This window comes from Esox lucius, chromosome 23 (assembly GCF_011004845.1).
Source record: "Esox lucius isolate fEsoLuc1 chromosome 23, fEsoLuc1.pri, whole genome shotgun sequence".
Taxonomy (NCBI): Eukaryota; Metazoa; Chordata; class Actinopteri; order Esociformes; family Esocidae; genus Esox; species Esox lucius.
The window spans coordinates 20624805-20645601 of record NC_047591.1 but is presented as its reverse complement, the minus strand read 5'-3'; the positions used below and the strand labels follow the sequence as shown (position 1 = coordinate 20645601).

At 45.4% G+C, this 20797-nt stretch overlaps 1 protein-coding gene across 1 annotated transcript; it reads left to right on the top strand.

Annotated features, from left to right (window-relative positions):
* The first annotated feature begins 7104 nt into the window (after nucleotides 1–7104).
* Nucleotides 7105–8884, top strand: LOC105024315. The gene is made up of 4 exons (XM_010894177.4): nucleotides 7105–7167; nucleotides 7249–7304; nucleotides 7716–7853; nucleotides 8161–8884. The coding sequence occupies exons 1-4, from the start codon at nucleotides 7145–7147 to the stop codon at nucleotides 8748–8750; spliced, it is 807 nt and encodes a 268-aa protein (XP_010892479.2). The 5' UTR covers nucleotides 7105–7144; the 3' UTR covers nucleotides 8751–8884.
* The last annotated feature ends 11913 nt before the right edge of the window (nucleotides 8885–20797 follow it).

The following is a 20797-nucleotide window of genomic DNA, read 5'->3' as shown; positions in this document are numbered from 1 at the left end:
TTCACCGCCGATGAAGGCACGGTCTGTGTACGACAAAATAATTACCCTTTGCAAAGTCAAACCGCCTGGGCATTCAGTATGGTTCACATGTCGGATTAATCCAAAGCCTGCAGCACCCAGAATGCACTGCAGCTGTCTCTGCAACGAAATGCTAGAGTGCGTTGCGTTTCGTCAAAAGTGCGATGGTACGTGGTTGTGCTAACTTGGCTACCTTAAAAGAGGAAAACCTTCTAGTGTATAGCAGAATCAGTGTATTTACGACTGTAGATTACCTTAACTAGACAACTAAACTAGCTTGCTTGTCAATCTAGCGAATTTCATATAACTTAGGGTTTGAAATAAAAAATTTTGTATCCTATATTGCTTGTTCTATGGCTATGAACATGTGATCAAAAGCTTTTTGTGGCTCCTTTAAGAGGAATGCGGTAACTGTAAGTTGCTCTGAATAAGAGTATCTACTAAATTATTCAAATGTATCAAGTGTTTCAATTTTTTTGCTTGTTAGCAGTTAATAATGTGACATTTATAGAGAGCTGACGTGATCTAGAATTCTATTGTATCTAACTTGTAATTTTATTAGCTGTTTTCAGTAGTCATTCATTGATGTCATTTGGAAATTAGGAAGTTAGGAATCGACCTCAGCATTACGTGTCTCCTCATCTCTTTACAAAGGTGAATCTAATGTGAAAGAAAAAATAATAATATACCCCACACCTTATCTACAGATTATCTTTAAGTGTTACACATAAATATTGTCTTTGTATCACCGCAGAGCTTAGCTCACCTCGTGATTTGACATATGGCGCCCTGCTGTGAGGATCTATATAAATGAGTACTGAAGATTAGATCTGTTTTAACTTAACCATGTGGCAAATACAGAGCCCAGCGAACACGTATTAAGATGTATGACCATAAAAAGCCATCTAACAAAAACAAGACAGCATTAGAAAGAGATAATTTGCTAATAAAGCCCATAGATAATCTCTCCCATATCTATAATGCCTGAGAGAAAGCCTTGTTGCTAAAAGTGTGCTCTTTTGTTCAAACAGTACACTGCGTATCTCTGTCCAAAGATAAAGTGGAAACGATTAAATTATTTTCTGGCAACAATTTATACTTTCGCAACACTAGCTAACTCTTTAAGAGTTCAAAAATTGTTACCTTGAACACACACACACACCCACAAGTTTGTTTTCCTTTTGAAGAGATGAGACAAAGCCCCGAGCCAGAAATCCATGTTCCCTATTCCCTAAACTTAACCCTTACCACAATCTTAACCTAACATTTATCTCATTAATCTAACCTATATGCCTAAACTTAACCTGTGCCTAACGCTAATTGTAAACCTAACCGGTAATTTCTAAACCTAAAAGTAACGACCAGCACTATGCCCGACAGCATGTTTTTCTCTACACCTAACCCCTAAGCCAGAAAATGAATTTTCCGTATCACGAAGATGCCAAAAATCTTACAGGGAATGATTTCTCGGGCTTTATTATCATTGTGGGGTCTTCAGGTCTCTACCTGTACGCATAGACGTGGATCACCCACCCACCCACCCACACATCCATGCAGTGTCAGGGCTCTAAGCAGCCCCCCCCCCCCCCCCCCCGATCTCCAGTCGTCTTACTGCATTTCCAACAACCTCAATTGCCTTGTGATTAACGCACAGCGAAAGAATGCGGCGGCTTACAGAAACAGGAGGAGAGGAAGGCTGCCCGGCCAGGCCCGGTGAAACACGGCCGCCGGTGGCATGGCGTGGTGAACGCCGCCAAGGGTCTGTAATTAAAACCAGTCTGCACTTGATGAAAGCCGAGCACGCTGGCAGGCCAGAGGCTTCACAGCTAGTTTGTTTTTATGACATGATTGCAGTCCAAATCAAATGGGAAGATTTAATATTTCGCCAACGACGAGCCGATTGATGTGTCCAGTGTCAACAGTGACTGACCCTGGGGCTGGGAGGAGGGACGGGGGGGTTGTGGGGTGGGGGTGGGGGGTTTAGTGCCTGTGAGCCACCTCACCCGAGGGTAATTTACCTGCCTGTGTTAAGTGTCCTCTAGGGAGGTCTCGCTGAACACAGTGGCGTTACACCAAGGAGAGAGGGAATGAGGGGAGGAGGGAGATGAAGAGAGATTAGAGAGAGAGAGGGAACGTTTGTGATAGTTGAGCATGAGAGAGACGGGGAGGGGGAGACTGAAAGGAGGGGGAGACTGAAGGGAGGGGGAGACTGAAAGGAGGGGGAGACTGAAGGGAGGGGGAGACTGAAGGGAGGGGGAGACTGAAGGGAGGGGGAGAAAAAGAAAGTGACTAAAGTCAGATGGGAAACAGAGAGAGGGAGAGTTAAAAAGAGGGGAGCGAGGTTGAGGAGAGACAAAGACAAAAGGAAAAAGAGGGGAGAGAGAGGAGAAAAGGAGAAGAGAGAGAGGGGGGGGGTAAGAGAGAGACTTAGGGAGAGGTAGAAAGAGCAAATATGCAGACAGAGGTTTTCATAGGAAGATTAAGAAACGCTTCGCTTCACTGTTCCTCTACAGAAAGAAATGTCTGAGACAGTGTCTAGAAACACTGTCATCATGACCCATACTGTCTAGAGAGAAACAGGAGCAATGGAATACAGACAAACATGTGTTAAACTGGAGTACACTACAAACTCTCTTCACGCTCTGAAAGTTAGAGGTGTTGTATCAACACAGTTCACTCTTCCATACGTTACTTCTCAATGGGGATGGACGTGCTCACGCATGTGCAGAGGGAAGCAGACTGGGGCTTCTACCTGTGGAACAATGGCCTCTGGTTATTGTTTAGAAAGTCAGATTTGTGCAAAGAAGGGACAACCAATTCATTTCATTTCAGGACAGGTTATTATTATTACTTTTAATACCAGTCAATGTGTGCCTTCTAGGTATAAAACAGAAACAACGTTTCTCTCCCCTTTCTGAATATGCTTCCAGTTTTTTACTGAGCTGACAAAACGACCACAGTCTCGGTCTCTCTCTGGGTCAGAATGTCCACAGGGGGAAGGAATCCTCAGATTCTAAAAGACCACAGCTCTTCAGTGACCGCACTTGGGCCACAGCATTAGCTTCTCTAGACAAACCTTCAAAACAGCTCTTTTTCTTTCCTCCTTTTTCTTTGTCCTTCCATTTCCGTTTCAGTCATTTAGCAGATGCTCTCACATAGATCCCCTTACAGGAGCGTTAAGTTGCTCTAGAGCAAAACAGCAACCTTTTAGCTCTGTGATTCGAACCAGCGACCAATCGACTGCAGAGTGGTCTCATCACTAGAGAATCTATATCACTCTTCATGCCACCTCTTTCCCTCCCTCCAAACCCTCCCTCTCTCCATCCCTCCTTCTCCACCCCTGTGTCCTTCTCTCTCTCCCTCCATTTCTCCACTTCATCCCTTTTTGCCCCTCCGCGACATTCTACATCCATCCATCTTCTGGTTCCCAGAGTGTCCCAGCTGGTCACTGTCTCCACCTCCCCAGGGGGTGCAACCTAGCACAATCTCCCCTTTCTTTCCCTGGACACTGGTCAGGGAAAATAGATTAGTGACTGTATATAGACCGTTGGGGCCCGTTCCATCGGACCCTGTGATCCACAGGAAAGCTGGTTCTCTGTGGTGGCTCTGTGTGGTTGAGACATGGACCACAGCTTCCGCTGCCACCCTGTTCAGTAGAGGACGCGGTTCAACTGAGGACCGTGATTTCAACCTTGCTGTGACTGCCTGCCCCCATCTCGCTGTGACCCGACTGCCTCCCCGCTCGCTCGATTAAAGGGAGGGACAATGAAGGCCCCTCCCACCGCTGTCACTTTTGGTCCCGTGGCGTTGCATACTTGCACATAACGTCAGGCCTCGGTGAGAGACAGGGGCCCTTACATTACAATGGCTGGAGAGGGATGTGTAATGGCACGTCTTGTCTGTGACCTCTAACACTGGCTGGAAACTCGTGGCGGAGAACCGTGGTAGCCAGTCGGAGCGACTCAGTGAGGGACGTATCCGTGTGGCTGATTAGTGAACCGGTTAAACCTGCTGGTCAAACCAACAGGGAGTCATGGGAATAGGCTGTTGTTCATGTGAGACGTTGGTCCATTGCTTTCAAACATCATGTCTATTTCTAATGTTTTCTTTTAAAGCCTTAACCCTGACCACAATCACACTGTTACCCTCAAGCGTAACCATATCCTTAAATTAGGACCAATTTTAATTGGGGGGGAGCACTCTGATTTTGTGGCTATGGGATCTGACTTTATGCTTATAGAATGTAGTGAAGTGATAGTCCACTGTGCTACTGTCCAAGAGCTTGCAGTGACGGGTCTGAGGATTAAATGGCACACAGATGTTCCAGTCACTGTGGAAAACATCTAGAACTGCAATTTAGTTCCAACGGACAGACTGGTGCACGTACATACGAACAGCGGTAGTAATCTGGAGTACTGGTGATTTGTGGTATAACTTAAATCAGTGTTTTCTGGTGGGAATATTTGAAAAAACAATCCAGTAGTTGACGTTGGCTTTGTGTGGAAAAAGTTGGTATTGAACAAGACAGGACAGCTGCCTCCCATCCTGCTTTTCTTTCTAACATCCTCTCTCTCCCTCCTCTCTGCATTGCCTCGCTCTCAGAACCATTTATATCCCTCCCCTCCTCCCCCTCCCCCTCCCACACTTTCTCTCTATTTTATTTTATACCTCCTTTATCTTCTTCCCTCCAGTTCTCTTTCCTCCTCTCTCTTTCCTTCTCCCTCTGTCCCATTTAACTTTCTTCCTCCATTTCTCCCCTCTCTCCCTGTCTCCCCCTCCTGGTATCATCGTATCCGTTCCCCTGGGGGGTCCAGACGAGGACTTTCTTGACTACCATCAGCCTGATATCAACCCTCCCCCCCGGGGGAGTTCCGCGTCGATGTGCCACCGCTAATTTATAGAGCATAAGACCCTGGAAAACTGAAGTGGAAGATAATGCCCATAGTTGATAGATACTTAGACTGTGATAATGTAATAATATAATATAATATAATGTGGCAGTGAGAGGATGTATTCTGTTAGCCGCAGATTGATATCCATTCCACTCTCCGTGTCAAACAGTAGATGGGGAGAGACATTGTTTTATTGATTAACCGCGGCTTCTTGATATGTGAAGATTAACATTTTTTTCGGTTTCCCTAACCTGAGAAACTCCTAAACCGAGTTATGATTGAACGAAGCCAGTAGCTGAAATCTGATCAAGCCTCTCTGTCTCTCTCTCTCTCTCTCTCTCTTCGTCGCTCTCTCTTCCTGTCTCTCTCTCAATTTCTTTCTCTCTCCCTGTCTCTCTCACTCTTTCTCCATGTCTCACTCACTCTCTCCCTCTCTCTCACTCCCTGTCTCTCTCTCTTTCTCCACATCTCTCTCCCTCTCTCCCTCTCTCCCTCTCTCCCTCTCTCGCTGTCTCTCTCTCTCTATCTCTCTTCCTGTCCCTTGGTGCAGTAGCTAATATCTGTGTTGTGTCTTTTTAGTTAGTACCTTCTAATTCCCTCCTTAGAAATATGTATCCGTGCGGAACACCACCCAGGTAACACCTGCATGTCATGAGGCTTGAAACATGGTATGCAGTCCATTATTTTAGAAGAGAAAGGTCTCTGTTGTTCATGCGTAAGACAAGGGGAGACTGGCAGAGGTAGAACACTGCTCTGAAAGAAGTGGATGGAGGTTGGGATGTCTGGAGGGGTACTCTTTTATATCTGAAGTACAGGGGGAAGAAAGAGCCGGGATCTGAAGCATTAGAAAGTCTGCATTTTGGCTGTTGTCCCTCTCATTAAGTCTTTTCTGACCTGTGTTTTGACAGGTGTTTATGGAGTGGAACCTGTTATGACTGTGGGTCGTCTTTGGTGTTTAACTCCACAGGGGACGTAACAGTCTTGTACACTTTTAGGACATTTTAGAAGTAGACTAAAAAGCAGGTTTGAAAGAGCAAATACAAAAAAAGAAATATACCATTTCAAATAGAAAGCAAGGGACAGACGATGGACAAGGCGATTTAATGTTTACGCAAACACACAAAATAACTGCTACTATGGTGAATTGCTGATTGGGCTTTTCTTCTGCCTCTGCCTTTCAAAAGAGCCATTACAATGCCAGAGACCAACTCATAAAAATGATTAACAGCGCATGCTAATTAAAGATCAATGCAGAGTCTTTTCATTGTGATTTGTAAGGAAAATTAGGAAACCCAATATCCATTAATGCTATCAGGCAATGCCACCATGGTAGATGTGGCATCGATAACCGCTTGGCCACGGTTCAGCCCGCATTACTGTCAACTCAAAGCAAAAAGGTGATCTGGGGTTTTGTTTGAAGTAAAATGCCCTTCATACCAATGCCACTTAAAACACATGACCCAAAGATGAATGTTTATATGAGTTTTAAAAAAAAACTACACGGTTAATTTATGCTGGTCAATAGTTCCATAATTTACAGTTTGTAGTGTGTGCAGTCTTGGCCAATAAGCATCTTCCTAATGTACACTGTAATCGCAGAACGGTGGGGGGTTGAGTTGAAGAGCTACAGGGGGCATGACTGTCGCTCCCTTCCCTTTGGTGTACGCCATGTTCCAAACAACAAGGTTGGCATTTTAGAAAATCGTTAGGTTCTACCCGACGGCTATGAAATGCATATGCCGTGGCGTGAGCATGCCCTGCTACGACCGAGGCCACAAAAACATATCTTTATGCAGCATGGTGACATAGTGGGTGTACTGTGTGGATAGTGAGGGAATCTGCTCTATGAGTTCTCTAACCCGATGTGGCTTTCCATCCAGTATATTATGAAAAGCAGGTGTGCTAGATTAGGATTGGAGGGAACCCACAGGACAATGTATCTACAGGAAAAGGGTTGGCCAACCGTCCTGAACACCCTACACACAATTCGAGGGGAAGCGGGCAGCAAGGCCTGGATTGAAACTGTCTCTGAATTAACATTGAGAGAGCTGCGTTCAGTTGCAGAACGTACCTGATCATGGCTCAATTCCAAAATGTTGCTTGGTGTCGAACGTGGCTCTGTCCATTGTTATCTAATTAGGCTGTGATTGGTTAAAGGTGGTCCTCCCAACATATAAATACAAACCAGCAGGAGTCTACCTCATTTTGGTGGTTGTTGCTTCTCAATTAGTGCCATGGCTGCAAAGCGCCTTTCAGGGTAATACATTGTCCCATTGAATGGCCTTGTCTGACTGCTGGGTTTTGATGTAGTTTAATGGGTTTCCTCTCATTTCTGCAGTGTGATCTCTCTGGTTTTGCTGAGCTTGGGTGTTCATTGCTATCCTTATCATGCTGGTAAGAACTCCATTTGAATATTTGCTGTGTCACCACACCACTATCCCAGTACTCCGTTGTTAGAACAACTTTTAGAAGAGATTTTTCTCTTCTACATTCTGCATGTGATCCTTCATTACTGTATTAACTACATTAATCTAAATGTGAATAGAACTTTGTGTAAAATGTTAAAATATATTTGAATAGTTAATGGTTTTAATTGGTCCTTAATAGTTTGAAACCTGTGTACATGCTGTAGAACTCATTGCTTCTGATATGGTTGAATTGGTGGACAGTACATGGCGACAACAAAGCAGGATTTACAAACCACATGCAATGCTGAGACCCATGCTGGCTTTGGCTGTTGAATGACTTAAGATCTCTTAATTTGACACTTCACTTGTAACCCCCCCCCCCCCCCCCCCCACGTAGTCTACAAGACTGGCTCCGCCTTCAAACATCCTCACTACCATCAGGATCAGGATCACTATAGTAGTCATTATCCTTTGCCAGATAAGGAAGATGGCGACTCCGATGAATGGGCTGCGGAGTTGCAGCCTGCCCAAGCAGGTGAGTTGTGAACCTAACTGGAGAGTCTTGCGGTCTGTTGCTGTTTGGATGGATCTTTGCTGCGTGGTTAGTGGCTTGACGCGAAACAGTGCGGTGGAATATGGAATGACCGATGTGGCAGTGGATGGTGTCTCCTGATGTGTTGACGCCAGCCTTCCCCTAGACAGTAGGACATTGTGTGTCTCCATTAAAGGGTCCCCCTTCCCAAACCAAGGGTCTGTCTGGAGCCTCAGCCTAGGATGTATGTCTGACCTGATGGCTCCTCAGAGTTGTTTCCCACTGACATCTGTCCTCTCCCCCCTACCAGGCTCGGTACGCCAACCCTTCTACCCAGGACCTTTCAAGCAGCCTACTGACAACAGTCCTGATTCCTCCCCCGAGGAAGCCGCTGAACTGATACCAGTCTTCTCTACAGCCATTCAGAAGACCGGCAGCTTGCGTGACCCCTGGCCTCACGCCGCGAAACGCGTTCCCGCCCAGTGGGTTGACCTCAGAATCCGTCCCCTGTTACACAGTAACTTCCAGGCGGGCGACATCGCCAATGTCAAGAGTGTCTACGAGCACGGCAACAGTCTGACCGAGTCAGAAGAGCAACGCTTTCCGATGACTAATCACGAGGGCGGGGTCGAGGGGGACTTCCCCGTCCCGGTTAAAGTGGGCCCACCCAAGAGACCGGTGTCTGTGGAGCCCAGCCATGCCGATTTGGAGGACCGATATGGTGAGCTGTTCATCACTAGGAGGTTCCCCGCTGGCACCATAACACACTTCAGAACCGGCTATGAGCTTGGGAAGGACGAGTGGCGAGAGACCCACTTCGTCAGGTACAATCCTCCTAAACTGGTCCAGTACATGCCGCTGCTCCATGGCGTCAGGAGAGCTGCGACACCGACGGGTTGAGTTCGAGACTGGCCTGTGACATTGTTTCTGTGACGTGGGTTTATAACCGGTATCCTCCATCTGAGGCCTTGTGTCTTTTGCACTAACCTGGATCATGTCAGCTATGGTGGTCTAATAAACTTTTTTTATTTGAATCCTTGTCTGGGTTGGTTATCAATTCACTTTGGTCATTAATGGCAGCTTTAACAGTCTATGGTACTAATGTTTAAAATTAGATGTCTGAAGTGCAGTCTCAATGCTCGCAGTACTTAAATCCAGTGGCAGAGATTTGACTGTCCCGAGCAGAGATCATGCCCACCATTGTCGGGTTTGTCAACTTCCTGCACTCGAGTCATTTCCCTGACTTCCTAATCAGCGATCCTTTCTGTTGCTCAACAGCGCTCCTTTCAACATGAACAGCTCTCATCAGTGGCAACATGCGCAACCAGCTGCAGGCTCTCAATTCTCCTATTAGAGGGCTTGTCTTCAGATGTCTATCTGCAAGTTTAAAAAGCAAAGTTGGAAATGTTCACATTTAAAATATATTGCTTTTAATTGGTCCTTAATGATTATCAAATGTAATCCCAGATGTGCCCATGGATGTCTGCTTGCAAGGCATCTGCTGTAACTTCATGGTGGTTCATCCCTCCTGGTAAATTGAACCAAGCTCTGTTTCTGAGTGAAATTATTCCACGTGAACAAATGCGCTTTAAAGTGAACCCGCCTCGGCTGCACCGATTTGCCAGAGGTAGCCCCTGCTGGTGACATGCTCACCTGCAAAACACCCCCTGACACACAAAGCCAAATGCTGCCACTGAAATTAGCATGGCGCTCAGCGATGCATTAGTGAACATCACTTGGCAGTCTGTTCATAGGACATTAATTGGATTTTAATACCGCCTCTGATCTTGTTTTCTAATTAACGGCGGTGGCTGGCAACCAAGCAGAGCTGTGCACCCAGCAACACCTTTGATCCTGGCCATATGGAACGGCTCCAAGCTCTGTGCCAGGGATGTAAAAATACCCCCTTACCCGCAGTCCTATGCATAGTGAACCAGAGATGGAGGGGGTGCTTGAAAGTGAGCAGTGTTGAGAACCAATCCCTGATCTGGCTTCAGGAAAATGTCAATAGCTTCAAATCTATTTATATAGACCACCTCTGGGCTTGAGTGCCATATGCCTCTCCTGTAACCTGTTTAAAAGTAACCTAGTACAAAGGGAATGGGGATTCATTTAGCATCGTGTTTTGACGGACAGCCAAAAAGGTGTCCTTTTCTTTCTCTTCCACACTCCCTCTTTTCTTCCATGAGGAGCAAGGCCTGATCCATACATCTGTATCCACCAACATGGTGCTGCCTTGCTTGTTGTGTAGAGGTCAATGTCATTGCACCAGCTAGCTCTGATTGCTGGGTATCGTCCTTGACGAAGTACCACCAAGGCCTTTTTCTTTTTCACGCGTGGTGTTTGGCTGGCTGATCCTAATGGCTACTTTTCCATTTCCCAGCCATGCGGCCGTTCACAAATATGGCCACTGCTGTGTCTCTGCCGATTGCATCGGAAGGATCAACAATGGCCGCCGTGCTGGAGCATGTGTTTCTGCAGTGTTCACGCCAGTGATTGCCTCTGAAGGATCTCCGGTTCACGCAGAGTGCTTGTCCTTCAGATGACAATTGTTCTAAATATCTCCTATTTTTTATTATTTTTGTCTTCGGCTGATATAGTACATTTTGAGCAGGCAGCGGAGGCCTACTGAAGGTGACGTATTGCTATCTATAATGACAGGGCACTTGGACAGATTTGAACAACGGTAGGCCTGACAGGTTTCTTTCACCTATAAGATCTTAAAAGAAACTGACACATTTTGTTTGCTAGCTTAAGTCGCCTAAAAGGCCAGCACCTAACTCGTTATTTCGCACAAATTACTTTGCAACCTAGTTAGGTGTACTGCGCTAAATCTCCACCACCACGATACGCTGCTGCTTCATGGAAACTAATCCATTGTGATTTACTTATGTCAGTACTAGCCCGATTGCTGGTTGGCTGGTTTGTGTTTTGTACATTTTGTCTGCGCCCCCTAACTACCATTCTGTAGTTTGTGGCTGTCTAGATTCAGGAAGCTTGAAGAAGGTGGATTTCACCAGTCATAAAAAAATATTCAACACGTTCTTTTCTGGGACACGTGGTCTATGATGATTAAGAGTGATCCTCTGCTTTTAATGTTTCATTATTTTTACATTAATATTGAATAATGTATGCATTTTCTACACAGATTTGCACATTCACATTCAAGGCAGACATATTCAGATTTCTATCACTGTGATACTCAGGCACTTTGGGGTCAGTTTAGGGGTCTTCAATGTGCAGGCATTGATTGCAGCATTCGGCACTATAACTTGAATTTGAGATAAACGACATGCCATTGTTGGTCAGTGCAGGTGAGCCGTAAATAATTAAATGCAAATAAAGTGTTGTCAAAGATGTGTTAATGTTGAGTTGATTTGGAAAATGAATTGATTTGGGATCAAATAAGTGCAGGAACTGCCAAATCCCAATTTTTTAGACAATGTTCATGTTAATAAGGCTTGCTCTTTTGCCATAAAAAGGAACTGGAACGCGGTTTGCCTAAAATTAGAAGTAAAGAATGTTTGAGTAATACCTGTATAGGTTTTACCGGAATATATAGCAAATTAGATGGTAGCTAGTTTAGTAAAGGCCCAAGTCAAGCACTGGTACAGAATGTTTGAGTAATACCTGTATGGGTTTTACCGGAATATCGAACTAATTAGCTATACTGTACAACCTAGCGTCGCACCTGCGGTGTGAGATGCGTGGTAGAGTGGTGCGTGTTTATAAATGTACTGAAAATGAATTTAAAATCTTGCATTGTTCAGAAATAGACCTCCAGTTTGAGACGTATGACAGGCAGTAATGTGCCTTTGTGTTTGTCAATGCAGAGCACTGTAAAGTAAATAAGAACCGATGCTCAAAGCATGCTGGGAAATCGGTGTTATTCAAGGGTGTAACACTTTCCTTGAGACTTAGGGAGCCTATGTAGGGGAGAGTACTGCTGCTGCTGGGTTATGTTCTCTGATGAAAGTACATTTTGCATTTCCTTTGGAAATCAAGGTCCCAGAGTCTGGAGGAAGAGAGGAGAGGCACAGAATCCACGTTGCTTGAAGTCCAGTGTAAAGTTTCCACAGTAAGTGATGGTTTGGGGTGCCATGTCATCTGCTGGTGTTGGTCCACTGTGTTTTCTGAGGTCCAAGGTCAACGCAGCCGTCCACCAGGAAGTTTTAGAGCACTTCATGCTTCCTGCTGCTGACCAACTTTACGGAGATGCAGATTTCATTTTCCAACAGGACTTGGCACCTGCACACAGTGCCAAAGCTACCAGTACCTGGTTTAAGGACCATGGAATCCCAGTTCTTAATTGGCCAGCAAACTCACCTGACCTTAACCCAATAGAAAATCTATGGGGTATTGTGAAAAGGAAGATGCGATACGCCAGACCCAACAATGCAGAAGACCACTATCAGAGCAACCTGGGCTCTCATAACACCTGAGCAGTGCCACAGACTGATCGACTCCATGCCACGCCGCATTGCTGCAGTAATTCAGGCAAAAGGAGGCCCAACTAAGTATGGAGTGCTGTACATGCTCATACTTTACATGTTCATACTTTTTAGTTGGCCAACACTTCTAAAAATCCTTTTTTTGTATTGGTCTTAAGTAATATTCAAATTTTCTGAGATACTGAATTTGGGATTTTCATTAGTTGTCAGTTATAATCATCACAATTAAAAGAAATAAACATTTGAAATATATCAGTCTGTGTGTAATGAATGAATATAATATACACGTTTCACCTTTTGAATGGAATTACTGAAATAAATCAACTTTCTGATGATTTTCAAATTTTATGACCAGCACCTGTATTTTGGGATTGTCAAAGTAATTCTTTATGTCAGGTATAAAAACTGATGGTTAAATCAAAACAAATTATCCAAGCTCGAAAATATGTATTGTATATGTTGTTGAATTGTAGCTGTGTAAAATCGTGTTCGTTGTTTTGCAAAAGAGGAGCTCTGAGGAAAGCACTTTTTTCCAGAGTGGCTGAGGGGCAACATGAGCCGGATGCTCTGGGTTAAGTTGCATCAATTGTTCACTTTGCCCCACCATAATATAAGCTAAGTTGGTGATGTAAGAAATACTATCTTATCTCTTATTTCAATTGTTGTTTAAAATATACCATGCCATGAAACTTGTGCATCTGTGGTGTGTTTCTGTCATCGCATAATGTAATGTCATAGATGTCATGAGATTTTTGGCTCAGTCATTTCTAACGCACACATGCTTAAAGGGTGGCTTACTCTGGCTAGTTTAACAACATTTGGATCTGGGGCATAATTGCTGATGTGATTGGTCAAAATTACTATAAGAATTGGGCTGCCTGTGTGAATGTATTATTATACATTACTGCTCTTGAATACAACCAATAGGCTAGGCCAAAGAGGAAATAGTTCCAGTGGAATTTACATGCCCAATGATACTGAATAAAAGTTATGCGTAGCCCATGAGTCCGTGCCAAAAGCTTTCTATCCCAAAAAACATATTTGAAACACTCTTGCCCGATATAGCTCAGGACTTTGGGAAGCTGTAACATTCTAGCCAAAATGAAATTACAAGAGAAACTTACAGAATGTTTACTTTTTCTTCTAAATAAGAAATGATTATTGTGTTTATTTAGAAAAATTTCAATTAACCCCCAGATGGCAAAACCTACCCAATGACTAGGATCAGAATATCCCTAACTTGGGGCAAGTTGAGCCACAGGTAATATTTTTTTTTGCAATCATATTTTCAAGGCATAGGTGTGTTATTGTCATTTCATGGGATGTCCTGAAATAATGGTTGATGTATACGTTTTATTTCAGTCACTTTTCCCCTTGTCTAGGGGACAATTTAAGTAAAAAATTTCCTCAGTTTACCCCCAGTCTCCCCTACTCGGTCAAGCCACCTGCCAGCAGACACCAAAACACACCATGCAGCCAGTGACAAATTGACTGGTAGATCAACTATATTTGCACCATTTTGTTCACCACAGCCCAGCTGGTCCCACCTGTATTCGATGACCAACGAAGTGGCCGTCTCGATCTGGACAACGAAGTAGACGTCTCGATCTCCCCCTGACATGGCCAGAAGAGGACTGACAATCTCCCCGGACACTGGAGCCTGGCTAGGTGAGGTTCCGGCTTCATGTGTTATTTTCTTTGCCACTGCGCTCCAACATGTTTTTGCTTGTTCTTCAGGGTTCTAGGCTTGGTATTTGTGTGAGTGGATATACGCAGACATCCCTCTCCCCCCCGAAGTGAATAGAGATAGGAACCGCACACACACACCCCCCTTCAGAAATGCTCTTCAGTTTGTCAAAGGCATAAGCAGTTCAACCAGTTTGTCTGAAAATGTCAAACAAACTTAAATGTAGAAACCAGCAGTTGGCCCCGGGGCACCGCGTCCTCAGCGAGGTCCCAGTTAGGCCTGCAAGGATGTACTGTACTTCAGCACATTGTTGTTGCCATGCCAATCAATGCAATCTAAACATTCACACGATAGTCACTTCGCGTATACAGAGCAGGCTTTAATGTCCTGCCATACGGTCGTGTCTCAACGCGGTTTGAAAAAATTCCCGGAATCTACAGACCTCCTGCTTAGGCGTTGCTGGATTTTCTGTCCCTTCTTCCAAAAATACAGGAATTTCGAAACTCCAATTGACACAGTTGTCATACAGACATACTGTAGAATTTATGTGCCAAACAAAGAGACATTGCCACATCGTCATGGGAATGGTTTTGGCCATAATATTTAAAAACTTTAAACCAGGAGCACCATTAATGGAACACCGTTAAAAGTAATAGAGGTTCTAGAACACCAGATTCCATGTTCTCATAGTTCTGTAGTTTAAGATGGGACAGATTTGTTTCCCCAGTAGATAATGCACAGTTTACAAAGTGGCATGGACCTGCTCTATATTCCAAATTACATCCTCAACCCTATTAAGTGCCCTAATTTTGACCAGAGCCCTATGACTCCTGCTCAAAAGTGGTGTTATTTAGGACACTCCTTCTGTCTGGTGAGGTACAATGGAGAGACATGAATGGATTATAGGGTTAGCCTTAAACAAAACCAGGAGTAGATTTTCAGTCAACAAGACAGAAGTAGTAGCTTCGAACCGAGTTGGCGGTTTTCCAACTAAGACAAACTCGTAAATCATCATGATAACCTGACTGTGAAATTATCATTTTGGGATACCGAGATGAAAAGGGATTTCCATATATCAGCTTGGCCTTGATCACTCGGAGAGAGAGCAAAAACACCCACGCTGCCTAGTTCAGTCGCAAATGTCTGTTGACTCTAAATATAGTGTGTGTGTAATATATATATATTTGACTCTGCAGGTCCAATATGAAGCTTTAGTTATTGTGTTCCAAAGACTGAAGGCACGTACACACAGTGTGTATCACTGCCCGCATGGTGACCACACCTTGGGTCTCAACCTGGGCGTCTGGCATCAAACTCCAGTGGAACCAGAGGACATGTCAGAACAGACTGAACAGGTGTCAGGCCTTGTGATGCCTGCCTTTTCTTTTTTGGCAGATGCTTAACAGACCTGACAGTAGTCGATGACTATGGCAAAATGATCAACTCCATTGGTAGACCGCATTGTGTTGCCCGTGGGATAGATGAGCAAACGATTAGTATGGTTGTTCAGCGTCATGGTAACTACCTTGGTAGAACTGTGCGGTGAGGTGATGGTGGGGCCTGTGAGCGATGAGATGATGGTGGGACCTGTGAGCGATGAGATGATGGTGGGGCCAGTGAGCGATGAGGTGATGGTGGGGCCAGTGAGCGATGAGGTGATGGTGGGGCCTGTGTGGGCGTAATCAGTGTCATTGTCTGTCTGTTTGCCTTTTTGTCGCATGTTCACAGGTTTTGCCCTGATCTCTCCACTGGTGTCTTTTCCAGGCGGGCTGTGCATCGATCAAAGTTCTTTTGGCTGGTTGTACACTTTCTAGGTTTCTTTCGTGTTCAAATAGACGCTTGCATAAAGCCATTGGTCAGAAGTCTGCGAACCTCCCCTTGTTGGTGATCAGTGGTCTATTGGATTGATGGTGACAAACTTCTTCCTCTGCTTTTTTTCTTGGGAGCTGTTCTGAAAATGGAAAATAGTGATAGTTTTTTGGATGTCCAGCGCTCCGGCATTACAACACTGTACAACTCTGGTAGTCTTCTTTATAAAGACCAACACATAGCAGAAAATTATTGGGATGAAATCACTGCAACGCTGGGGTTGAAAGTTAAGTCAGTGTCGATGTTTACCAGAATAATTTCTTTGTGAACGTCCGTCATCTTTCTGGTTCAGTAAATACATTTGCATATGCATGAGTAATGCTTACCTACGCCATACGACGAAGTCTATTCCAACCTTTAGTCTGCGCGTGCGTGCACGTGCGTGCAATGGAAAATGCATTTATCGGTGTGCCCGGGGATGGACGTCCCGCGGGCCTGGGGGTGGACGTCCCGCGGGCCTGGGGGTGGACGTCCCGCGGGCCTGGGGGTGGACGTCCCGCGGGCCTGGGGGTGGACGTCCCGCGGGCCTGGGGGTGGACGTCCCGCGGGCCTGGTGATGGACGTCCCGCGGGCCTGGGGATGGACGTCCCGTGGGCCTGCATAATCAGTGGCGGTTAACGGATTCCGAGGGAGACGAAGACATCTGTAAATATTCTGATGATTTACAGGAGATGTCTGTTACATTGCCACGGGGACTCAGCTGAGCGTGTTACGACGGGCATATCGAGGGAACAGGAATCCTGTTTTGGCATAACTGAATAGGATACACTGTGGTCTCCCAGGCACATCTAGGACCAGGGTTTATCTCCGATTACACTTTACATTTATCTAGGATTTATGTATTTATTCATCTGGTTGAACTCTGACACATGAGTTCAACCAGATGGCCAAAAGACTTGAATCTGGTCCAGAGATTGCAACCATAGAAATATGGGATCTGGTTATTTGTTTCAGTTGCACGACATGGCAGATGCTAACTTCGGATAAAGGGGTGAACAGGTAAATCTCTAGCTGTCGTCTCCAAGCAGCCAGACTTCCCTGGGACAGGGAGTAAAAGGGATCATGGTCAAGTCTGAACTCTTCTGCCACAAGCCAGTTCCCCCCTGTTTGCTCTTCCCCTCCGCCCAGAAGAGATTAAGTTGTCAGAGCGTGGGTCCTACTGGTCTTTAGAGAAGAGGAAAGCAAAGAGACTGATCTCGGCAGCACTAATAGACAGGGCTTACCACGGCCAAGTGAGAACAGAGGGAGAGTGGGGAAGAGGGAGAACAGAGGGTGAGAAAGGGAGGAAGAGAAGAGGGAAAGAAGCAGAACAGGGGGGGAGAGTGGGGGAGGGAGAGCAGAGGGAGAACAGAGGGCGAGTGCTGGGTGGATTTAAGATCACTTTACCTGGATTCGGCAGCATGGCGCTACCGGATTAGAGCCCCAGGCACGACAGTCTGCGAACGCGGACACCACATGAATGCATGCGCACACACGCCCGTACACGGTGCAACCACAACCCACCCAAACCCTGTCCGTTCAGGTTTCCCCACAGCTTGGGGGTTGCGACTGTTACTGCTCCACCAGACCTGAGGGAAGGCCCTGAAGCCCTCTGCCAGTGCTGACTTTCCCTGTTCACAACCCCCTCACACACACACACACACACACACACACCCAGCTTGTATTCTGCTGTCGGGGTCGACTCATTCAAACAACTCGGACAGGCAGATGTTTCTAAAGTGTTGCATTCCGTCAGAAAGCTGTAGAGCTGTGGGGACAGTAGCACAGACTGGGCTTATCTTCCTCTGGATTTTCCTGCTTCTAGGAGTATGTCTGTGCTGTGATCGACACCTCGGCTCGTGATGACCCACCAAAACAATTGGCAATGAAAACATGACTAGAAGCTATCTGGATGGTATTTGTTCCCCAAAATGTCTGGAGTGGAATCAGATGTGTGTCCAATAGCATGTTGGGTTACTAAAAGTTCTGCAACTGAGATGTTTAATTTCTGTTGAGGTGTGGAGGTACAGGAGGAGTAAGCTGAGGCGGATGTTGTACTGGAATCTTCCGTTCAGGAGTGTGTGACAACGAGATATCAGACTAACCTGTCCTTGGTGTGATTGTGACTCGTTGGGCCTCACTAATCCAGAACCTCTGGAATCACTAACCCAAAGTGACCTGAGGAGAAACACTGGTCGTCCTCGTTTGGGGAGGGGCGGGGCGGGTGGGGGGGGGCACTACGGTCACCGTTTCCTCATCCTCTCCGCTTCACCGTTCCGTCCTCCTCCATACCTGATGTCTTCTCCCGGCGTTTTTAATTGGTAATTATTTTGTGGGGTTTAATGCCTTTATTCAGCCTGTCAGTGTGGAGTCAGGAGAGGAGGGATTAGGCAGACGACCGGAGGCCCCAGAGGGACCAAACACTGGCACGGCCTTACAGCCAGGACAGCTCATTTTAACCCAGGCGGAGGAGGAGGACAGCTCCTCTTTGATCTGACAGGGGCGGCGGGGGCTTCGCAGGCCAGAGGGGTAACGGCGCGGGGTGACAGCTGCACTTTCTTTAGCCTCGCGATTTGAATTTGAATTCTATCTTAGGATGCAGCGTGGCGCGGACTTGGCAGGACCGGCGCTGTAATCTGCTCGGCGAGAAAACGGAGAAAAGCGTTCGGGGGCTTTCTGTCTTTCTTCCTGTGTGCCCGCGCAGAGATTGGAGTAATTAAAGTGAAATGGAATGCATAAAAAAAAAAAGAGAAAAAAAAAAAGTCTTGTGCCGAGGCTGTCGTGCGCCTGTGCCGAGCGTAAATGGCTTCGGGGCAGGGCTGTCCCTCCTACTGTAATCCCTCAGTCCGTGTGCCCTGTGACTTTTATGTGGCAGCGACCGAGCAGGGAAACGGGCGCCGCGGAGACGGCTGCAATCACCCACGAAATGCACCACCTCTCACCTCTGAGCCGCTGGGAGAGCGACGGCTGTGTGGACGGCCGGGGTCAGCACCGGGGCAGGTAATGTGGCGTGGGGACGGTTCACCCTGCCAGGCTATGCCAAAGGTCGCGTTCCTGCGCCACACGCACCGTTTGTGTGTCATGTGGACATTTGTTTTATAACGGTTATTTGAGCGTGATCGTTTTAAAACATGAACCCGGTGGTTAACTTTCCTTTGCCAGAGATAATCTCCTCTTATGTGACACGCACGTAATTACGTTTATTTAAGGGGTTAACCAATAGACCCGAGGATGGGGTCTCCAGTTTCTCTGTGATCTTTTAGTTAGTCATACTAACCCACCTCCATCCTTCTGGTTTGCCTTACGGTTTCAGAACACAGACCTGAGGAGCTTCTAAATGTACATGTCTAAGACTTGAGCATTAGGACCTGAAAGATAATTGGTACCTTCTGTCATTTCTAAAGAATTTGGACAGAGACAAAAGAGAGAGGCTACAGTACTATCACTGTAATCTTCCCTGGCTCTGTGGGTGATCCCTAACCCTTCAAACTAAAGGGAGGACAAAGAGAGAGGGATGGAAGGAGGGAGAGAGTGTGAGAGAAACAAACAGAGACAGAGAGATGCAGACAAAGGAACAATGAGATGCGTAGCATGAAGGCTTGCTGTGATCTTCAGCTCTCCCGAAACTGTTGAGAGGTGTTCCAACCAGACAGGGCCATAGATACAATTGGACGTGGCAGAATTGTGGAAGGGAGAAAAACGAAAATTAAAAGTAGAGAGACCGGCGGACATGTAGACACATGTCAGATAGATAGACAGACAGACAGACAAACAGGTAACCAGAGGCAGGTATACAGACAGAAAGGTAGATAAAGGTATATGGAGACAGATCACAGAGAAGTATGCATATAAAATGGGCAGAACTATGCATTTAACAGATTTTAGCAACTTTTTCAATTAAAGCAACTTTTTCAACTTTTTAAGAACTTGTTTTGTGAATTGCAATTCAACTTATTATGATTTGATGTTTTGAACAAACTTTAGTGAAACTTTTGTTCTGTTCATCACCTTCTTCTGTTCCTTTTGGTGCCGTGATTGGCTTAAAACCGTAGAAAAACATTTTTGTGTAGCAAATTGTCTGAGATGGCTTCAAAGCATGCTTTATTTTTTTTTTACTTGTATAAGACATAATAAAACCTGTTTTTGCATACCCGGATGGATGGAATGAGATACAGAGAGATGGAATATGTGCACAGTATCCAGGGGAAGGTACTTTGTAGTATTGTAAATTGAAGACTTCTAAGACATCCTTATTAAACACAGCGCCATGAAATTTATATATTTTTTAATTTGTGTCAAATAATAATTTAATATTTTTGAACATACTCTTTAGTGAAAATTAAGTTTAATTCCTGAACTGGTTGCCTTTAATTCAACTCACTACAGACGGACATACAGACACGCCGTCCTACAGACGGACAAACAGGGAGGACTTTAAGGCCAGGGTTTGTTCCCACTAAAGACCAGGGTTTATTCCCACTAAAGACCAGGGTTTATTCCCCCTAAAGGCCAAGATTCAGTTTTCTACTATCAGAACAACTTAGATTTTTCTCTTTTCTTCATAACTGCAAATTTGATTATGGCACAATTATAGGACAGAAACAACTGCAAACCGTCGACCAAGGAAACGTTTCTATGTCCTATGGATAACACTGCAAGACTGTTTCCGTCTTCAGGAGCTTCATGAGAGAACCCAGTTTGATAAAAAGGTAACCCCTTGGTTTAGACATCTAGATTTTAACGGGCAGCTAGCTGAGTGCACGACTCCCAAATGGGATCCTGTTCCCCAACATGCTACAGCAGTGCACTACTTTTGACCCAGGCAAGGGAATAGGGTGGACTTCGGGACATCGGCTATATTTCCATTAGATGTGTGAAGACCTCCAAGGTCTGGCTAAGAATGCACTTTAATAGATACCTGTCAAACATAATTAACTATGTTTTTCCTATCATGCGCTTTC

Excerpts from the sequence above, each read along its gene's own strand:
- LOC105024315 (XM_010894177.4), top strand. The coding sequence starts at position 7,145 with ATGGCTGCAAAGCGCCTTTCAGG. Across the intron at positions 7,168-7,248 it reads GCTGCAAAGCGCCTTTCAGG|TGTGATCTCTCTGGTTTTGC; the intron begins GTAATACATTGT and ends TCATTTCTGCAG. Across the intron at positions 7,854-8,160 it reads GTTGCAGCCTGCCCAAGCAG|GCTCGGTACGCCAACCCTTC; the intron begins GTGAGTTGTGAA and ends CCCCCCTACCAG.